Genomic DNA, 23,773 nt, shown 5'->3' with positions numbered 1-23,773 from the left:
ATGGCAAAATAAAAATTAGTCATGTAAAAAAAGGTTTGTTTGGGCTTTTAGGAGATTCATAGGAACTTTCTTTGAATTCAGTTCATGGGAATGCACGTTCCTCAGTTTCAAAGCTTGATTTTCCAAGTTTAAATGAGGACTAAATCCAAAACAAATCTCAACAAAACTGTTTTCCTTTGCCTGGTATGAGTCAATATCATGTAAAATGCCAAAACACTTTTTGCCCCCCAGGTGGAAATGGCAGAAGATCCTAGATTCACTTGGAACCCAGCAAAAGTTTTCTAAAAGACCAGAAATCATTCTAAGTATTCCAGGTATGCACCAAAATCTGGATTCACTGCACATTGCAAAAACCCTGTGTAGAGCATGAAAATTAAAATTAATGTGTACTTAAGATAATTGTTGAAACTAACTGGGGATCAACTCTTAATTAAGTTGAGAACATTCTTTAATTCAACTAAAGCAGTGTTTAGCTGTGGACCTTAGCTGTGGATATAAACAGCATTACTTGTGTTCACAGACCAATCTCCAGATTTTATACACAATCTCACCTGGTCACACTCATTAAATCAAAACAGAATTAGCGTGACATCCACAGAATGCAGAATGGAGTACAAGGAAATTGTCTATTCACAGTATTTTGCTTAGATGAGTTTCATCCCTTATATAAACCACTGTAAATACACTGAGGACAAAGTATGGCAAATGATTAATAAACTTAAATGTATGTACTGTATTTGCTGTGGGTACCTTTTATATTTCTATTGGAATGTGGACATGTATGTTATAGAACATTCATATTAGAGTCTTCAAAACCCAGGGATCTTATTCTGTTTATCCTAACCACAGGACAGAAGGTGAAACTCAGCTAAATTTATGTGAGACATTCCTACTTGGCTTGGTAAGGAAAGGCAAAGCAGAATTTAACTGGTACCACCCATGTCCTCTTGTGAAACATTCTATAATCTACTCCTACTTTTCCACTTTGCTGTGAAATCAGCACAGTCTGCACCAAACACCTACTTAGTAAGGCTACTTAAATTACTTCAAAGGACAGTCTTCAGCAAAGTACAGGGAGAAATAAGGAAATTTAAGGGCTTAAAGCTGTGTGAATGAGCATTTTTTAAGCAGCTCTTACAGATTCTTACCAGCTCTTGTGTATCTTCTGCTAATGGCAAAAACGTAGCTTCCAAAATAGCAACTTGATCAGGGCTGAGCTTCTGCCACAAACTAATCAGCGTAATCACCAGATGGGTGGCACTTTTCAACTTTGCAAATGCCTGGAACATGTTGGCTTGATTTTCTTCTGCTGCATCTGCTAGAGCTATTACCTGCAAAAATTACAAACATCTGTTAAATATAATTTTACCATCCGTGAACACTCAACACTGAAATTACCTTTGGCACACTCTTGTTTTCCTTTAGAAGATCCTGAGGAATTCTGTTTTCCATAAACACAAACCACAGAGCATTAAATGAGTTATCATTTATCTAGATTTTTCTTTTGCATACCCAAGGCAATTTCAAGTCCATATGGCAACAGGATTAATCCATCTAGTACAGTAAGTGTAGAAAGGATTTTGTTTAGAGCATATTTTTAAGGCATTCCTGAAATTAACCCCCATCATATCGCATAATACATGACAACAAACTAATTTTCAGGTTTATATCACACACTAATCTCCATATGACCAGTAAACCTACTGTATTAATCAAAAACAACACATTGATTTTATGCTATTAAAAAGGCAGCATATAATTATTTCCATTGGAACACAGCTGCCATCTGTTATTTTATTAACTCTCATGTCTTTCCATGTTTTGCCCTAGTTCCTTCAGCATTTATGCCAAAATGTAAACATTATGGATCATGTATATGAAGGCAATATCACTTTAAGTCCCAGACATTATGAAAGAATTTTCAAAATAAAATAAAACTACCAGATTCACTTCTAATACAATAAGTGTTTCGCTGAGTACTTCAAGATGGGGGAAACCAGAGAACCTATTACATGACACTCGTTTCAGAAATCATTTCAATAGGCAATTGCTGCAACTTCAGTATGACAAGAGACTTTCCACAGTATTTGCGCTGGAGTACTCCAAGTAAAGGAAAGGTACAAAGGTTAGGGATTCATCCTGGGGGAGCACAACTTAAAAGACCTGTTCTCAGGAGTGCCATTATATCTCCATGCTACCCAAACAACACTTGGTTTACAGAAGCGTTGATTATCTGATTGTTATTTAAATCAACGCAAAGCACCTCTCTCAACCACTTTCTGTTTATTTATTTGCAAGACAGGGTAATAGGTGTTTGACTGGAGTTGTGAAAAGCCTCATAGAAATGCAGTTAAGTGTAATTAGTATTACAGCAGAATTTACAAAGTACAACTTGCAGAGCCTGATCCATTACCATTTTGGCAACAGCAGGAAAATGAAAATACTATATGATGCATCTTCAGCAGGGAAAGAGAGCCAACCAGCTGTTAGCATTTGGTGGAGGAAAACTATTTTTAATCTGCAATGCTGGCATTAGAGATGTATGTGCGTTCCCTCCAAGCTGCCATGTGACTGGGAAGATAAAGAAAACAGAATTTTAGGGAACTATAAATATGAAACATTTCAAACAAAATGTGTTGATAGCTTTTGTTTTAGATTTTAAAATGTAATCTTTCCAAATAAAGCAGAAAACCCACAGGACACCCATGAGTCCAAACACTACATAAATCAGAGCCAAGTAACAAAATAGACAAACAAAAAACCCCAGCTAACCATGTGAAGGAGAACGAAGAAATTAGTCCCAAGTAGTGAAACCAACATAAAAACTTTGGTCAGAGAACAGTAATGATATCACCAACATGTCACCTGATGCATCTGTGTTGGCATTCAGTTTGCTCTGACCAAAGCCTTGATGCTTTCCACACCTCATGTTCTACAAAAGGTGAAGTTCCATATCACAGTCACTTTCCAAGAGTTATGGGTGACAAAGCCACTGATAAGCAGCACACTATGTAGCAATCTACACCAGCTGTCTCTGACCCATGTAACAGTAATTTTATGCATCGTACAGCTTCATCTTTCTGAGACAAGCAACAACAGTAAAATCTTCCTCAGTCTAACAGAGCCCTTCAAATATCTAATTTCTTTTCCTATCCAATATACAACTGAAAATTTGGGAAGAACAATGAATGAAGATGAATTTAATATGCTAATGAGGTGTGCTCATTCACTGGTATGCTTCTTCCAAAGTCATCACTGACTGGGACAGTACAATTCAGAATTCCTGGCAAGCTACCTGTACCCTACCATGGATAATGCTCAGATAACATTAATTTTGTTGAATATCTAAGCAAACAGAGTTACCCTTGTGTGACAACTACCTGAACCCCACTTGCATAGCAAAGGCTACTTTCTGGAGTCATTCATAAATTCCCAGGTGATTTCTCACTCTGTGCTATATTTCAGCTGACATTTTCCTATGTACTTCAGAAACACAAACAGCATAAAGAGAAGTAACTGACATGGCCTTTTACCTTATGGAGCCTTCATTTAAGGATAGGTTTCCTTCCTATTTTATAAATGCCAACAAAGGAGATGCTCACCTTTTCACAGGCTCTAGGTGTAAAACAAATATATCCCAGTACTTCCAAACAATACCAGATGTACCAAGTCCAAAACCTATTTTGAAAGCAGTTTCATAAAAACCCTTAAGAAGAACAACTATTAAAAGTTCTTCTTTGGCACAAAATTCTACAGTTCTCATGCACAATAATATTAGGCAAATGTTATAAAAGTGGTAGACCTAAGTTTCTAAAGGAGAAGTGCAGTCTTTAAGCATTGCAGGTCACTGAAACATAGCAAATAAATCTTCAGATAACTGCATATATACAAGCTCTACTTTAAACTTACAGAAATAACAAGGAGGGGAAAAAACCATTTCTAAGCACTAATTATTCTCTTAACAGATGAAGTGACCCAATATAGCTTTCTGAGATCTGGAATATCCAGGACAATACAATATGAATTACCACACTATAATGTAGGCACACACAGATGTAGTAATTTTTAAAAAGCCTCAAGACTAAAGATTCCTTGACAATACATAGTTACACACCAAATACTTGACAGGAGAGGGGGAAAAAAATCTTTTCTCATGGAGTAAAATTACTCTAAAAATCTCCCAGGACATGAGTTACAAATTTTAGAAATATTCTGGGGCTCCTCATTGAAACACTTGCGGAATTTAGGAATGCGTAAGTTTTAACAACATGACATTAATACTTTTAATTATTTTATTTTTGCCTGAACATCTCTATTTATATTTTGTAATATTTAAGGAACATAAAGGATCTGTACCCTTTGCAATCTGAGATCCTTGTCTCTTCAAACTCAATCATGATTTCTCCATCATTTCTCAATTTTATTTCAGTTCCCAGAGTAGCTGTTCAATCTGCTTTATCACCTTTCTAAACAGATATAAAATCTTATAAAAAAAGAAAACCTCTCTCTGTCTCACTTTTTCACAGGATAGGTAGGAAAATACATTGCAACCGACAGTCTCTCTCAAATGTAGCTCACATATAAAGATTTTAGACCAACTGGAAACTATTAAGTAAAAAGTCCATCTATATGGCATAAGACCTATCATTGCCTACTTAAAATTTTTCTTTCTCCTTCTTCAATAGCACAAAGCTTTCAAACAAAGAAAATTAAAAATAAGTTCTTCAAATGATCTTTCTAAAATGTATGATTGAAAGGAAAGTATCTGATGCAGGAAATATTAAATATTTAAGAGATACTGAAATAGTGTGGATGTACAATATTGAACATATATTTCTATAACTGATCAAAACTTGCTTTTGATTTATATTACTTTAATTTTTTTCTGAACAGACCCCTACTCTGTTTCAATACACGTAACTACAGAAAAGTAAAGGCCAGTTAAGTTATTATAAAAGTATACTGTAAAAAAAAAAGTAATTATCTCTAAACAAAGATCATGTTTAACCTTTTTACTACATTTCATATTCTCACTTACACTGGTAGTAGAACTGAAATCCAGATTTTTTTTTATAGTCTTAAGAACTTCATACCCTAACACTACTACAAGGATTTGACTTCAATAATTTCCAAGTATAGAATATTTCTCAATATTTTCAGCCTTAAGTGTTTAAGCAGAAAGATGTCTCTCCATGCTTATTTCATTGCTAAGTAGGTCTTGTAAGATGTCAAGCATGTGAAAACTGTAAACTAATGCTGATGCAAGTTTTAAAACCAGTCAGAGTTCTCCATCATTAGAGGTAGTATAAGATATTTTTAGGTCATTGTTTAACATCCAGCAATAACTTCAAAATTAGTTATGCCTCTGAAAAAGGCTTGCAACATAGCCCACTCTTGTACATGCAGACGAATTTCTTGAGGCAATAATGGACCATAATAATGACTCTCCCAGGCTTCTTCTAATAACATAAAAAAAAAACCACAATTCAAAAAATAAAAAACACTTTCTTCTTAGCTGGATAGGAAGTTGAAGAAAATTTTGAAAAAATAAAGGGCAAGAAATGTGCGTGAAGTTCTAGGGAGCTTCCTTTGTGTTGGTAGTATATTTTCTTGGAGTCCCTAACACCATTGGGACTGAAAACCCTGCTAGATTTTATGCCATATCCTAAAATGGAAAACAGGAAAAAGCGACAGATAATATGTTCTTTTTTTTTTTTTTTTTTTTTTTTTTTTTTAAAAATAGCCAACTAGTCTTACTGTCATCTAGTTCTAATATATTTGGTTCAACTTCCAGAATTCTGAAGTAACTTTACTTTTAGCAGAAATGAAGTATGAAGAAACAGAATTTTGGCGTTTAAGGAATTAAGAAATTAAGAATCTTTTTGCATGTCATCTATAGCACTTATGAGCAACTCTTGTATGAAAATTTTGTTACAATATGAAAGGAAACATCGGAAATTTAACTATTCTGAAATGAACACATGGATGACAAAGCTCACGGGTCTCTTCTGGCAATTGTTTTTACAGAATAATTAATTGCAAGAAAGTTAATTGATCTAACCCCTTTCAACTATTTTTAAGCAGAGTTAAATCTTCATAAAGCAGGATGTTAAGGAATATACAGCAGGAAGAATTGGAGACCTGAGAAATGCTAATTATGGCTTCTTTATTGCGGTTGACACAGGACATTTACTTCTAGTCTCACTCTTTTCCCAATTTTAGAGAAGGAAACACAACTCAGTTGCCAAACCTAAAACAAGGTCTAATTATTTTTTATGTGTGGTTTTAAGAAGTCTCCATCAAATATCTTAATTCACATAGGATGTGTAAGCATTTGAAGTCAAATATGTTTTTTCTTACAAGCACCTTTTTTTACCTCTATATATAAAATTCTTAATGCCCTTACTCTAGGAGTAAACTTTTTGGTTTTTTAAACAGGCAAGTCTCAAAGTAGTTTCCAAGACAGAGAAGCAGTGATTAGCAGCCTGATTCCTTGTGCAGACCATCTCACTCAACAGCCATTGTGCACAGAGCCTTTGACAGGTGACTGGAGCTTTATGGAATGTGGGCAGAGATATCCATGTCAGAGGGCGATCTTTATCGAGCGCTCCGTCACCAGGAAGAATGAGCACGTCCCTGTCACAAGGGAGCACTTCTAAACGCCGCGGCGTTCCCACAGCGCGGCAGTGGCGACGTGAGAGCGCACGTTGGGATTAAGTACCCCAGGCCACAATTATCTGACCCTTATGAGAATGTCTCAGCTTGTGCTAACCATGACTGCAGCTCTTTAAATTGTGGCACAGGACCACCATGATGACAACAAAGCTTCAATTCACTAGATGCCAAATACTCGACTTTCAAGTGAAGCTCAACATGGCCTTGATGAGAAAAGACAGCAGAGACAAAAGACATTGCAGCATGATGACCCATGCTTTATCTGGATGCACACAGCCACCTCCTGAAAATCTACTGCCTCATTTGATGAACATGAAATTAACACGAGTAATTACTATAGCAGTCTGTGCCTCTGAAAACAAGAGTTAGATTAAGAAAATACTGAGGGCTGTCAGGGAAGCTGTGTGGTTTTGTTTTCTTCTGTTGCTTCCAAGACAGAATTATCACTAACAGCTCTACTGCACCTTTCTAAATTGGATTTTACCACAAAGCAATACCATCTACAAGCATAACAAAGGCTGCACATTTTGATGACAGTCAACTCAAACACTTACAAGAGCTAAATGCATGTACTGTTTATATTGAGAACCCTCTTTTGCAACTTCACAAGTATCAAACTGTGTCTTACACAAAACCAAAGTGGGAGTGGATTATTGCCACAGAGAATCATGCTGCATCATTTATTTTAATTCTTTCATTTTAAGAACTAGTGACAATGATGTCAACAAGAAAATCTTTGGTGATAAAGTTAATATAATTTCAGCTATACAGCAGCATAGTAGTATAAATATGGTCAGTTCAAAAGGAAAAAATATCTCCAGCTTCTTAATTTTTCCTCTTTAGAATATTCATTAATAGGCTTCTTCTTCAGAAGTCTCTCTCTCCAGCTTTTATCTACATTATTATAGTCTAATAGAATTATTTTTGAAAATTACTGCAAAATATTTAGTGGGTTTAGAAACCCAGACACCTGAGTGCATTATCCAAAAGTATTTGAGTACCAATACATTTAAACCCAAATTAAAACCCTGATAGATCAATGTCACCCTGTTCCATAGGAATTTTCTATTTTATCTGTCCTAAGTATATAAACAACCTTCCCAGTAAAATCCAAGAATGAAGACCACCTGGTTAGGTCTACTTTAAATTAGTACATTCTAATTAACGTAAGAATTCATATTCCTTTGATGCTTAACATCCAGCTCTTCATGTGTATAAATCAATTTCAAAATTTTTTCTGTCTTAGCAACACTAATGTAGTGGCAAAACATGCTTGTTACCATCACCGTTGCCAGTTTACTGCTTATTTAAACCATCTTAGTGCTTTATACTGCTGCCCATCCTTGACTGAGCTTCCTTGTGTAAAGCCATGGGAACAGAAATGAGGAATTCCTTTTGTCTCAGATGTCCCATCTGCAGTAAGGATTACAGTTAAGATTATTTTAACTTGTTTAATATACTCATCTATATTTGTCTCTTTTTTCCTATATTATTGGCTTTTCGTGTTTGTTTTTAAGAATTTACCAATTTTGAGACACCAGATGAGTTAATATGGTCAATAATAACAATACAATGATGATTATTTAAATACCTGACACCTCCTCTCAATGGTCTACACACAGGTAAATATTGCAAGCAGTTTTGCATGTGAGAAATTGCAACAGTGAGTAAAAGTAACAAATTCTTATTTGGTACAACTGTTAAATACCAAGATAGGGGGGAAAAAATTCTTGGAATTATGCTACAAACGTGTTCCAAAATATATATGGCACTTTGCAATGCATTTAAAAATAAGTTCTACATTATAAAATCCAAATTTAAAAGTGGAGTTATAAAATTAGTAGCTTATCCAAGTGAAGCAACATCTGTTACAAATTACATAAAACCCAAGAACACACTGAGTTACAATGAATCCTTTACTTAACCCTTCAAAACAAAAGTTCTATTTAGGCAAAGGGATGTGCTAAATAGCACACAGATATGTCACAGAATCTGTGATAGTCAATGAATGTTGAAGACAGAGTTTCATTGTGAAGCTGTGGTTGAATTGGCAGCAATGTATATAAAACACAGCCAAACATGAACTAAATGGAGACAGAGAGGTGGAGAGCTTGGTCTGTGTCACCAAATACATGGCATTATGCAATGATGAACAAAAAAACTTTACAATAGAAGAAAAAAAATTAAACAGTTGAAGTTGAATGCTTCAACTGTGTGTTTAAATAAGCTCTGTACCTAAACAAACAGTTGAAAAACCAGAAGACCCAACCTGAAAAATTTTAATTGCCTATCAGAGCAATGAAATTATGGACGGCCAAGAAATCAAGACAAACATATCAGATTATACTTCTGCAAAAATTAATGTACAATGAAGCTCAATGGATCAAATTAAGGATTCATTTACCCCAGTGGGAGCACTGCATCCATTCAGTAAAGGCAGGATTTCATCCTGTCAAGGACCACTACTCTCACTGTTATCAGTCATATGCATCTAGTGGGGGGGAAAAGCATTTGCAGCATGTTAGATATCACGTGATGTAGTTTTAGAAATCTACAATAAATCCACAAATTATTGCTTCCCAGAAAGTACACTGTAAAACAGGTCCTAGAACAACTTCGATTCATATCTATATCTTATTGTAATAATGAAAAAGAAAAATGTGTTGACAAATACATCTTGAAAAGAGCAATAAGAACAAATCCAAGTAATACATAATACAGATATTTCCCTTCTGTATAAAAGAACACAAAACTATTCCACCAAATTCTATTCTGAGACCTTTAACAATAAAAGTATCAACATCAAACAAATCAGCAAGCCAGCTGAAGATAAAGAAGTTCTAACCTGAATTCCAAGCCACTGCCAATCCCACTTGCAATTTTGGCACTTCTGCTTTATACTGCATTAACTGAAGAAATTTCCAGAACTCCTCATTCAGATGGAGCTAGAATTTTAAGTAATTAAAAAACATTGTGGTTGACTAATACAGTGTCTAAGAGTAAAAGTAAAGCTAAGAATGATTAAATTAAAACTACACATTCTGGAAACAAATTCCAAACATAGAAACCAAAGAAAATGGATGGCAGGCTAATTAGAATTTCAGACTTAACTATAACACTAATTTCAGGACCTCTCTCATTAAAACTACTTTTCTATTTTGAGACACTTATAGACTTTCTCTGTTATTAGTAAAATCCTGAGAACACATGACAGTACATTTAGAAATAAAATAAGCTTCCCAAGTCAAAGTGCAAAAGTCATCATACATTAATTGCTTGCTTGAATACTTTGTCTTTGAATTACAAGTTTTCCATAATGTCTTCTATTCTTTTTTTACTGGATGAGACATAACCACTTCCAAACATAGGAACATCACAATGAAATACAGGTTTTGTAAAACTCTGTCAAAAACCACAATCTATTAACCTTGAAGAAAACAAAGCAGAGATTTAAGTTCTAGTATTACTGGATTTACTAGGAGGAAAAACAAAAATGTTTCAGAAACATCTTGGCATCATTTAGGAAAGTAAAAATTCATTGTTCATACAAGGTGCTACAACAATAAATTTCAGACAAAGAAAACTCTTGTGTTTCTCCACAGATGAAGTACTGCACAGACCACATTAATGCTTGCTTCACTACGATATCCAGCAAAAAACCCTTTATGAACTGCATCCTACTCCATGTGACATTAAACTTCTAAGTCAACAGGTACTGCCATACAGGTATGATTATTTTTAGTAGGGTTCTTTCATTTTTTGGGGGCAAGGCAAGTACTGAAAGACCAAAAATATCCTACTGCCAAGTCACACAGCAGGCAGTCTTAACCTAATAATGAAGCAGCAAAGAGCTGCATCATATCCCTGCCTGAAACCCTCGACCTACAGAAAGAGAGCAAAACAAAAAACACCTGAAGTAACATTACAGTGTGTTCAACAGCAAATCTTCAGGTGTTGATGAAAAGAACATATATTTTTAGGTCACCAAATTAGTTGTGCTGCAGATAATGGCCAAGGATACTAATTCTTCTGCACACCTGGGACTGCGTCTTCTAACACTTCTCTCAAAGTGAAGAATTAAGGAAATTCCCACCTGAAATACCCTGCTAATTCACAAGCACAAAGCCTACAGGTACACAACCAGGTGCAGTTTTCTTTACCGGCACACCTGCCTTAGCCACACAATAAACTCAGGCAGTGCATTCTGCCAGTTAAACTTAAGATTTAGAACTTAGGCAGAAATAAAAACAATATTAATTTTTTTAAAAATTAAAAGAAAACAAACAAACAAAACACACAAAAAAACCCCAACAAACCAAAGTAAGAAAATATTCATCACAAAAAATTTATGTTCAAAATAAGATGAGCCACAAACCAATTGATTATTTTAGAGTGTAAAAATCATTTAACTGAGGATTATTCTAATGAAGTAAGCATATCTCACCACAGGCTATGGGTAAGTTTCATAAAAGTAAGTCTGCCATTATATATGCACATACATACTCACAGGGGTGAGACTACTGTTCAGCACAACATTCTGTGCCATTCTCCTGCTGCACTTCTAAACAGAGCTGAAGCTATATGGCTTTCTGACTTTCATTTCAAAATACAGTATTTACTGATGCACTTATGTCACAAAAAACAATTCACAATTGGCAGTAATGGCAAAAGTCCTTCACTAATGTTTTTGGAAATACGACTTTATACCTACTTGCAGTAGGACAACTACTAACTCCACTCATGTCCCTCATTGTTGTTGTCTCCTCAAAATGAATGAAAATATGGAAGTATGGAAGAGCTAGTAAACAGTATAATGAAACACCTCCCAGTATGTTAAGCACCAATTCTCTACAAAAAATAGCTATGTGGCAAATTCACCCGTTTTTGACTTAGCCTCACTACCTATTACCCTAGCATGCTGACAGTAAAGCAAAACAGTTCAGGCCACCTGGAGTTAAGGGGAAGAATCTCTCACTTTTAAGAAGTCTTTGGAGTCATGCCCAAGATTCACAGTTCACCATTGCTTCCTAGAAGAAAGCCATTTTGTCCATGAAGGAAAATTTTGACACCATCAAATGTACAAGCCTCAATGCATTTAGATAACAATCTTCCATGCAAACATCTGATTCCTCAACTTCTCCTTTATTCTAACAAGCAGCTGAGCTTATGGAGGAGATGGAACAAGATGTACAGTTTTAAAATTTTAAGTCCTGCTAAGGCTAAGATTCCCAGTGGGGCTGCTAGAGGTAGGGAAGCACAGGGTAGAGATAGCAAGTGTCAGGTACAATTCAGTGTCTGAAATGTGATAATTAACCTTGTAACTTTCTTTGGTTTCAATCTTGAAAAATCTCCTCATTGTCTGAGCAGAAGTTTAAGGATAATCCTACTGCATATCCACTCAATTATGTAGAACAGGAAAGAGCTCACTTTTCAACACTAATATATAATCACATGCAAACACACCCCACTAAATTAGTAACAAATGCTCTTACTGATTTTGGCTGAGATAGGCTTTCTGATAAGAAAAGATTTTCCTTTAAAAAAATACCCAAAAACTTAATTTAAACACTTTTCTTTTTCCCTTGATGTAATACAGCTGAAGTTCATGCCCCAGTTCAGTCAAATCTAATAGTTTTAACTTAGTTTCAACTATTACTGCCATAACAAGATGTATTCAAAAGGGTATTTATGTTTCCTTTATTCTATTGCATCAAAGTTAGGAAAACACATCTGGGTAGCGTACACTCTAGCCACACTGCAGACCAAAAATCCAGATAAACTTTTTGTCTAGAGGGATGACTAAATAAGTTGGCCAAATATCAGAATAAATTCACTTTGATGTTTTCAGTTGGTGGAGCTCAGAAACATGACCTAAGTTATACAGTTACATCCCCTGAAAGAGTAGCAATGCTCTCTTCCTTCAGCATCTGTCAGGGTAGGAGAGGTGGAGGGAAAGAAGTATTTGTTATGGATGAGGGCAAAATTCAACATGGATAAAATGATAGGAACTTAAGGAAAAACTTTTGTCTACTTTCACTCATATTCATGAATAGTTCATATTCATATCTTTTCTAGGACCACCTCCAGTGCCTGCTTCCACTGTTTCCAACAGATGCCTTGCAACCTGATTAGGAGTCCATAAAGAAAGATGGCATTTGAGACTTACACTGCAGGTCCCCACAGCTGGAATCAGACTGCATTGACAGGTTCCATGTAAGCAATTCCCTCTAAAGTGATGCTAAGCCACTTGTCAAAAGTTAATGGTGAAAATATATAAAAATAGATAAAACCTCACATGAGGTGTAGAACAAACTTCCTGAGCTCCATTGATCTTGTAAGGAAGCACACAGCTGGCAGGTTGTTAAATGATTGGACTGGAGAGAATTACTGAGCACCATTCCTGCGGAAAGAACTACTGTAGAGAACCCACTGTGCAATGAGAATATGAACCAAACACAATGTTCTTTACTAACTGGAAATGGAAAATTCCTAGGGGAATATATAAGACAAAAATAATTTCCCAAAGGATTTAACTCCATTGCAGAACTTATGGTTAAAGAACTGGAGGAAGAAGTGCCTGCCACCCACACGGTGCAAAGAAATTATGAGAACCAGGAAGATATGTACTCTTGCTTTCTTTTGGAGCAAATAGAAGACCACAGCTGCTTAAAACAGAGTGAGATCCACAAAGAAAAATTGTAAGATGAGGTGGCTAGTTTCCCTTAATTTCCTTTATAAAAGAGTGGAGAGATCATTAACTTTATTTTAACAATAGAAGGTACCTAACTTTCAATGTCTTTGACTGCAGAAGACCCTTCTTTGTCTCCATTGACTACAGAGAAAATCAAACTTCCCTAGATGAAACCTGCTTTTGCGAATCTCACCCACCTATATCATAGCAAAGCATTCCCACCTTTTTCAAGGGATATCTATAAATGACCCTTAGCCATGAAGTCCATATGAGAAATAGAATCAAAGGACAATTTCATCTCATCAGAGACAATCAATTCATTATCAATAAATGTCTTTCCCTTAAGTTGATTCAAACGACTGACAGATTGTAAGCAAGATGTTGCTGTGTTTGAGTATTTCAGTGCAGATATATTCTCATGCCTCACAACATTGCATAAGGAACCCTAAAACTGCAGGGAGGAGGAGGAGATAGCTTTTTTCTCTCCTAAAAACACTGAAAAGGTTGGAAGAGATTAAAAATTTTAATTTTTACAATACCAGCTACCCTTAATACCGCATTTATAGGTGTGAGTTAGTGATGACCCCTTAAGTGATAATGAGATAAACTAAGATCAATGTTTTTGCAGCACATATGCTTATGAATGGCATTTTCCCCTACTGTTCACAATACTCCAAAACAAAAACAAAGTATAGAAAACAGTCAGTTCCACATGATGAGAATTATTTTTTAGATTTCATTAAATCTGACATACAGAATCCAAGGGAACATTTGGAACTTAATAGTGGACTGATTATTGAGGGATCTTGTTTGAATTTTTTATATCTACCAATTTAAAAAACATAGTAACCAAATTTGTAGGTTAGGTATTCCTAATTTCCTGCACAGTTTGTTAATTCTACTTGAGAAGCATTCCCAGCATTTCACTATCATTGGGAGTTATTTCCACTATTTCCCTTAGCATCCCACATCTCAGTAGAATGACTGAACTATCCACATACAGAGCCGTGGTAGAGGAAATAGTTTTAAAAATACATTAAAAACCTGCATCCCTTAGTTACTTGTTTCTGAAAATATTATTCATCTTCAGAAGAGTTGTATTTTGATGATCTTTATGGATCCCTTACAACTCAGGATATTCTGTGAAAGGTATCCTGCAAGCAGTTTTCATTGCTTTTTTTCTGCAGTGAAAAATAAAGGTATCCCCAAGACTGTCAGGTTACTTGGCACTACTCTAAGCCTTCTTAAAACAAGGCAATAGAGCAATGACTATATCACACCACTTATCAGTCCTCCTGTTCTGCACACCGGAGACACTCCTCAATAACTCCTTAGGATCAAACACAAAACTATCCACAATATTGTTAGGTTCTGTTTTTCACAGCTCCTTTTTGACTGGGACAATCAGTTTCCTGCAAATGACTACAGAACTCTACCCTCCCTTCCTTTATCCACTTCTCTTCAATATACCCTCCAAGGACAATAGGTGTCTTGAGGTGCATACACACCAAGGCATGAATTCTGAGTCAGATCTTCACATGACAGCAAAATGAAAAAAGGAGAATAGAAATAAGCTCAAAGCATGTTACATATGGTATTCCCCACAACTTTTTCCTTCCATATAGCAGCACAGTATTAAAGACAAAATTACCAACAATTTCTTTTGAGTAGTAACATGTTTTAAATCTGCAAAAGCAGCCAGAAAAGTGATCCACAGAGAAATTAACCACAAACATTTTAGTTCCCTTAAGAAGAAAATTTTAGTACATTTGGGTTTTGATTCATGGTCTATACAGCCCAAAATCTAATTAATTCTGTCTATAAGGATCTAAAGTTTTACCTGAAAACTGTTAACAGTATTTTTTCTCATTGAAACCAACCATTCCAACATAAGCCTATCCTTCTATTTAAAAGTCAAAGTACAGCTGAAAAACAATCAACATACACCCAAAGCAAACAAGTCTCTTTTATATGGGGCTCAGTTATTTTCCTTTTTTTGTGCTATTCCTAGTATTACAAAAAGCTACAGGTAAACAGAATTTTGTGACAGAGGAAAGGTTTTTTTAGACCACTCTAAAATAGTTATTCTTTGTCTGAACCTGAAATTTTATCACAGACAACTATACACTGAATCCACATAGCAAGCAGATTTTGAAACACAATATTAAATATTGTAGATCTAACTACACACCTATATTACAAAACACATTAGTATTAACAAGAAAGACTCAAAAACTACAGTTTAGAATACACCTCACATACCTGTGGTAGCTTAGGGTGTCACAGTACTTATAAGCCAAGTTATACAGAAGGCAGCCTAAATGTTTATTAGAAAGTTATTGCTTCAGAAAATCTCACTGATATGGTTGCCTTTACTTGGGGGAAAAAACATCATTGTAACCTGCTCTTCTAGTATGATCTGAGTGTTTTAAAATTAACCAAAATTAATTTATTAAATATAGTATATGCAGATCAAACTTTTAATCTCTTTTTTGTTTGTCAACAAGTGTAAAAACATAGATTTTTTTGCTACACAGTTGTTCTATAGTAATTCTGTTTTTAAAAAGTAAATCTTGACCAGTTATAAAATATAAAATTGACTCTACTTTAATGAAACCAGAAAAGAAAGCTTTGTCACTGACTTCAGCATAACTGAGATTTTACACGCAGAAAAAATCAAGTGCAGAACGTAAGCAAGCTAGAAAAATACATTTTTTCCAATAGATAATCCTAATTCTTAATATCTAATTATATACAAATACATTAAATATGCATAATTCTTAATATATAATCATATTCTTAAAAAGGAGCTTTCTGTGTGCAGAGGAAACATGTTCAACTGCTGTCAGTCATAACAATATTCACAGAAACAGAAAAACTGAAACAAACTGAAGCAAAGAGTAACCTTGATGCAATAATTCACTTAAGAAAAAGAAGTTCTCTATTAAGTAAAATAAATCTTTCTCTCAAACTTAATATTTACCATTTTCAACATTCAAAGATCACTACCACTATCAGGAGTTACTATCAAAGTACCGATGGACAAAATCCCTTTCAAAATGGCAAGGAGTACTTCTGTCAGTAATTATCCCTGCTAATTGATAACTGCCCCCTTTCATTTAGTCTTTTCTAGCGAGTGCTTGTCTTATCTGTTTTTCTCCATGTGATATCAGCCTCTCAATTCACCTGCTGCTCCATTAAAGAGCCTTACCCCTGCATAACTACTTGTTCTCTTTTCAAATATCTTCTAGTTTACAACAAAATTCATCTCGGTATTTCTCAATTTATTTCTTCATTATCAATCAATCAATTATTTCTCAATTTATTTCTTTATTTCTTTATCAATCTATAAAAATATTGCAAGGGATTTTTTTTTTTTGGTCATTTGATAAAATTAGTTGATGAGTTAGAAGCACATCTTATTTATGACAGGACATCAAGACAATTTTTTCTTTGAGCTTTGATGATGATGCTTCACAGCTGACATATAAACAGATTTTGGAAAAAATATATTATCTGAATCTGGAACCCATCTACAGGTCTTTGAAAAGCAATATAGTTCCTGCTTCCTCTCATTTATTGTTAGGCACTTGCAATTTTCCCTATCCTTTTATAGTGATTTTGCAAAGTAATATCCAGGACAAACAGCAGAAATGAGAGACAAACTATACTGAATAACAACAATCCTTAACATACAGTTTTTTTCCTTAACCATGGCACAAAAAAGTTCAATAAGAAGTAAATTATTTATTTTTAATAATTCCAACTAAACACATAATAAAGAAAAGAAATAAAAATATCATATCTTTCCATACAGTTGTATTAACCATTACTGGTTATATTATACTCCTAAATAATTTTCTAACAGAGCTCCATTTCAGCCATTCCATTACTTTTATTCATGACATACGGTGCCAATATCCTTACACAAATCTCAGACTCCATCTGCTTTATTTGAATATCAGCTTTACCCAGTTCTCTGCAAATTCCTTCTTCTGTCACTTCTTATTGACCTTCCTTCTATACAGAATTGTCTGTCCAAACATTTACTGTTTTTAAACATGAGGTAAACTCTTACTGAGGATTTTAAAAGGTTTACAGTAATTTTTAATATTCTCCATAGTAACGTCTGGAAACTATTAAATCATTTGATCAGAACAAAAACTTCTCCCTTTAGATCAGTGAAGCATACATAATAAACTTTTCTCTTTTATGTCACATCATACCTGAAAAAACTGCAAACAAACAATAAAGTAACACTTCTAATGAATGTACCAGTCTCAGGTAACTGAAACTCTACAGATTCTAAAAGATTTAAACACAATATAGCATTCTAACATTCCTGTTTGCTGAATGGCCCCCTCATACTGACGCTTCTACATGCATTTCAAAACCAATCAGAAGAAAGCTTTAGGAAAAATATGCTATTAACTAATTAACTTAAATAGGCAGGGGATCAAGCAGGTTTCTTCCCTATTGTGCTGAGCTCTTTTATCCCTATCTTCTGTTCTCGACTCAACCGATACCGCTTCGAGACACACAAATTCCTCTCCAGGAAAGAAAACTCACACCTGCACTAAATGTATTCTTAGAGCTTTTTCCTTAATTTTTGTCACAAATTTAACTACAGGAACTGAATTTCTATTTCCTTCCATTCCTCTCTGCTTCAACAACATCTGATGCCACAAGTTCAGTAAGCAAAATATCAGCCCATTTGGTTTAAGCTAACCCAATAAAGTAATCTACAATTCGTTTTTTTAAGAGTTCAGTTTACATACATATAAACTTTACATTTTATTAGCAGTGTGTTCTTAGATTTCATAGGATGAGGAAAGTATTTCAGTAGGCATACAGATTTTTAAGTATGTAAATTCATTGTGAAATGTGTTTGAAAGCATCAATGACATTTATGACTACAAAACTGATGAGATGGTCAATTTGCTACAAGATGATTATACTATCAAGTAAAGTCGTGGGTGGCTCTAATTAAACTTTCCATTATATTTGAAACTTCTGATTGTACAACAAAAGCTCTACATGAAGTGGAAGCACGGAAGCAGTTATGCTCCATGGTAATACAGCATTGTTTGAAAGGTGTTTCTTCCCAGTAAGGGTCAGATTTTATTTATAAAGCACAGCCCTCTAAATTGGCTGGGACACTAGTTGTACCTAGGATTCGCCATGGGAATTAAGATTTTCAGGAATCAGCTACTGAAGATTCATGGGTTTTATTCTCCACAGCTAGGGAGAATAGAGGATAGAATTTTTATAGAATGGGATATTGTGAGAGAAGGAGAAGTTGTAATTTTATCTATATATGGACAACACACATATTCTATATATAATATAGAAAGGATATTTTTAGGGACACATCTTCACTGCTGCAAACCATTCTCTTAAGAAAGTAATTAACAGTTAATTTGAGTAATTGTTGGGCAAAACATGAGACTTCTGTGTCTGGACTTATTCCTGGTAATTTTTAGGAGTTTAACAAGTAAAGAGCTTTTCCCTATATTTCATTACAACTACTGTAATTGACCTTCAAATAATTGATGATGTGACAGTACGTACCAATATACTTCTCAAAACAAATATATTCCATGTATTATCTGAACAAGACTAATTGAAAGGCTAATACATTAACCCATGGTGCCATGTACTGTGTGGGCAGCAAGAAATGTATATGTTTTCATTGCATATTCACCACTTTGTTTCCAACTTTACTCTGACTGCTTGGCAGCCCACAAAAATATTTTAATGTAAAAATGCCCAGTTTTAAAAAGAAACTGCTCTCCCTAATCTTTTTCTATAATATGGTGTTTTCATTCCAGAACTAATAGAAAAGCAAGTTAGCAAAGTCCCACCACATTTTTCATATCACTGCTAGAACATGGTAGCCTGATTTTTTTCTCATTCCAGCACGATTTGTAATTGCTTTAGAAAGCATTAGTTGAGTGGTCTCTAATCTGAATCATTAATCTGGATAATGTTTACATCAGTTTGCCATATTTTCTCAGTCTTAACTCTGTCTCCTTTAAATAAAGGTACGCTTTGGTTTTGCCTCAGATCACTTAATTATCATATAGTATAGTGCCAAGACTTAAGGGCAATTTTAACTTCATTTCCGTAAGTGGTATCAGCTTATTGAAAATTTTGCATGCAAGCTTAACTAAAACATGATGGGAAACAAAGGATGAATTAATTTAATAAGTAAATATAAAACATACCCTAGGTGTAAAGCACAGCTGTACATCACTATAGGCTAGATCCCAAATTACAACTCCTCATCAGATTATTTCAGTGTCCAGCAAAGTGTTTTCCAAATAGGTCGGAATCTGTACAAGTCCTCGGGAAAAGTTGTGACCATAAAGGACAATTTTACAAGCAACAGTCCTCCACGCCCATGAGGTTAATGTGAATGGCAAAAACATTCCTCACAGCATAAGATGACCTTTATTGTTTCAAATTGGGTTTCTATGTCTCCTTCAAGCCAAAGGAAAATTGTGTCTCATTAAACTGACAAACTTTTTACAGCCACCTGGTGCTGATGAACAAGAACACATCCACGTGAGAAATGTCAGTGAACTTCAAATAATATGTTTTGCACTTTGACCCCTGAAGTCAAATCTACATGCAAATAAACCCCTGAAAGGCTTCAAGAAAGCAATTTCTACTGGTGCATATTAAAATAGAAATTGTAGGAGATTAGTCTAATAATTCACAATTGCTGACCTTAAAATAATCTGCTTCTAATCCCCACTTAATTTAAAACTAAATATTTTAACAAGGAGGCCTTTACCAACTTTTTTTCTCCATCAATACTTCCTCCCATAACAGATATATTATTTCTCTGCAGTTTATCTTATTTTTTATCAGTATATCTGATTTGATATTTTCCCTTCAATGGAAGTTAGGCAAGGATTCTGCCAAAGAAACAGAAGACTTTTAGATTGAATTATTTTAATTTTTTCTACACCTTTAACTGCTTTCATGCTTTCAGAAGTATTTTTGTTCTTCAAAATTACTTATTGCCTTATTTTTAACTTTATCTTCAGTAAAGAATTTTATATAGTAGAAATGTTACAAGCTCTTTGCATGTCAGGTGAAGAAGAATCATGTGGCTGGGCACATTTCCCTCTTTGTCCTAGTTAGTACTATTAAGACCTTTTAAATGAGCATTTTAACAAGTATATTCTTGATTCCCCATCTTTCTCTCAACTTGTCAGCAAGCTCTGCTCCCCATGGAATCAAACAATAAAAGACTAACTTGACATCTTAAACAAAGGCCCTGTCCTTCAAAGACACTGGGGTGAAGGAGTAATTTAATTAAGACAGGAAAAGAAGCTGCCAATCAGATTTTAAAACACCATCCATTAGATGGGTTAATAGATAAAAAGTGCCACAATTTCTGGAATCTAATCTCTTTCACTGCTGCAAGCAATACCTCACTGAACATGAATTGCTAAAAGGATTGACATAATATATTTTGGGGGAGGGAATGTTTAGAAATGTTCACATATTCCAGTGAATCACTCTGCCATAATGCTTGCAAAGCAGGACTGGTGTGTTCCCCTTGGGCAAACACCTGTTTACGAATTGGGACATATCATTAGAAGTGACTTCACCTTCTTTTATGCTCCATGCCAAATACAGTACAACTCACTTGGGCTATGCCAGACCAGCATTCCAATCCCATGTTCTGGACAATTATTTGCAACCTTCAGTTAGACTACTTATCTAAGGTGTTTAAAACAGTGCCTGAAAATAGGAAAAGAAACAGAAACAGCTTTCAGATTTTCCACCTAAAGAAATGTTGCCACTAGTTTAGTTAACACAAATATACCCTAGAAAAGCATGAATGAATGAAACAAATTATTAACTCACAAAGTGCATAACACTTCCCATTCATTAATGATGTCATTCAAATTTATACAGCTACCTTTCTTAAATTAAAAAACAAACACACAGAGAAACAATAGAGAAAAATTCTACTCGGCAAACTACTCAAAGGACTAAAAAAAACCTTTTGTCATCCACAGCACTTTTGCAAAATATATGTATATATATAGAGCAAGTTTTGCTGAAAATAAAAAAGAAATAATAAAGTAAAATGACAATGTATCTACTCCTTTAAACAACATCAGTAGGAATCACAAGTGCAAAATCAAAAACATGTAAGCTACTTAAGTGCCATAGATTGATGATGAAATGCACCAAATCTCTTCCAGTAATTTTCGAGAATACAAATAGTCTAAGCAGCTTAAAGTCCATTGTTATTTGAGGTACCTAAATATGGCATGGGAACTTACAGTGGATTATGTAAAATTCAGACGTGTGAAGACTGGTATTTTTAATATTAAGAAAATTCACTCATCTGCCATTTATTACTCTACACTCTTATTTTTATTATTGCCATCACTCTTTTGACTGTGCTGTAGAACTGTAGATAACAGTGGTTAGAAATAACACGAGAGATTGATGTAACATTATAAATGCACACTGTTTTAGTTGTAGTGGACCACATCCTGGTTACCAGGCAGATGTTTGCTTTCTGCTAACACACAGTAAATGCATACCATCAAAGCCAAAATGGGGGTCACTTCCTACATTGCTTCCTCCACTATCAGAAACTTCAAAGCAGCAAAGTCAGATCCGTGCCTATGAGATTCCCTGCCAGTGTGTCCGAACTGTCTCTACCACCCCAAGGAGCACAGCAGGTTCTGTCTTGTACTCACTGCCCCACAAAGAGCCTGGGAGCTGCTCCACAGCACACAAGTAGTCCCAGATGCCAGAATCTCAGCATGTTCTTGATGGCATCTGGGACATGCTGGCATATCATCCCCATGTTTAAGGAAATGCTGGAGCCTCCCTCTAAAAGCAATATGGTCAGAGTCTACAACATGCCCCCATACTCCACCCCAAGAACAGCTGCTTTTGAGTAATTTTGACTGAAACAAAACTCATTTGAAGCCTGTGACAGCAAAACAGAAGGTAAAGACTTCCCCAGATCTCCCTAGCAGACCAGACAGGTCCTTTTTCTGATGCTAAATATTAAAAGGCAAGATATAAATATGACAGCCAATGCTTTTCTCAAGTTTTATGTCAGACAGGTCTAAGGATTGCACATCCAGTATTATTGCTTATGAAGACACTATACTGAACCAATAGTTAAACGCAAACATTTACATTTAGCTTTTTTATTTATTAGTAAAACATTAATTAAAAGATAACATTTTAATGAGAAAACTATTGCCAAACACTTAATAAATCATCAAAAGTATTAAGATGAATTCATATTCATAAATTCATAATTAATTCTGTGTGCTTCCAAGAGTATTTACAATAATATTGATGTAGTAGATTAGTATTGATAATATATGAAATCAAAAGTAATGCATATAAAGGACTACCTGAGAATGGCAACTTTAAATGCCAGTATTTGTCTAGAGGAAGGTGCCCCTGTCCATAGCAGAGAGGACTAGAACTAGGTGATCTTTAAAGTCCCTTCCAACCCAAGCCATTCTATGTTTTTATGAAAGGACTAAATATTAAAATAAAGACTCTGATGACTAACATTAGTCACTTCCATGAAACTCCATATGTAGCATTTACCCCACTTTTTTTCCTGATATCTAGGGCTAATTTGTTATACTGTTATACTGTTCATTTAGCAAAACTTACTTGCAAAAAGTAGAACAAATATTTAGATTAATGAGCTGGCAGGACACAACTAGATTTTTTACTTCTACAGCTTAACTGCAGTGTATTACAGTAGTCAGGCAATATTACAGTTGTTCTATCTGTTCTCAAGATTGCACTTAGTATTCCTGAAAAAGGCATTGCACAAAAAATCTGAAACAAAATATTAGATCTCAGTCTTTGCTAGCAACCATCTCTAATATCTTAACCAATTTTTTTCAAAAAACAAAGAAAATTTTAAAGGGCAACAATAAATTTTTCCAAAATCTGGTATTTATTTAAAAGCAATTTCCCACACTGTCTGTAAGGTTGAGTAGCTAACTATACAAGATCTGTACGTTTGAGCATAAACATTTTGTAAGTGTCTTACTACATCATAGATTTGAAAGATAGCACCTAATACCTTGGAATAGTCTGAAAGAAATAAGGGGTTGTGTTCTGTAATGTGGCCAAGCTCTGTGCACTTGGTGCATTATACTGCCTTTTGGCAGAAGTGAACTGAGCCACCTCCATTCCATTAACTGCAGCCATAGGAACTGTGCAGCCATTCCCCATTTATCTAAGCTCAGGGGCTCTCGAGCATGACCCTTTATAGAGGTCTTATGAGTTACTGGTATTTCTATATCCTCCTAGAAGGATCTAAAAAACCCAGATCTAAGGAGGTAAGTACAGATGGCACAGCATTCTCTAGTCACTACATTAACAAGT

At 34.9% G+C, this 23,773-nt stretch overlaps 1 protein-coding gene across 1 annotated transcript in view; it reads right to left on the bottom strand.

Moving 5' to 3' along the window:
• The window catches only part of BBS9 (Bardet-Biedl syndrome 9), a 283,769-nt gene that overhangs the window by 155,714 nt on the left and 104,282 nt on the right, over window positions 1–23,773 (bottom strand). Inside the window, exon 19 of the mRNA XM_054273742.1 lies at window positions 1,149–1,331. Within this exon, the coding sequence (XP_054129717.1) occupies window positions 1,149–1,331 (183 nt within the window). The remainder of the gene's footprint in view (window positions 1–1,148; window positions 1,332–23,773) is intronic.

Source organism: Melozone crissalis, unplaced genomic scaffold (assembly GCF_028551555.1).
Source record: "Melozone crissalis strain CALT ecotype California unplaced genomic scaffold, PUWL_Pcris_2 ptg000016l_1, whole genome shotgun sequence".
Classification (NCBI taxonomy): domain Eukaryota; kingdom Metazoa; phylum Chordata; class Aves; order Passeriformes; family Passerellidae; genus Melozone; species Melozone crissalis.
Note: the sequence above shows the minus strand (reverse complement) of the source record. Positions and strands in the feature narration are given on the sequence as shown.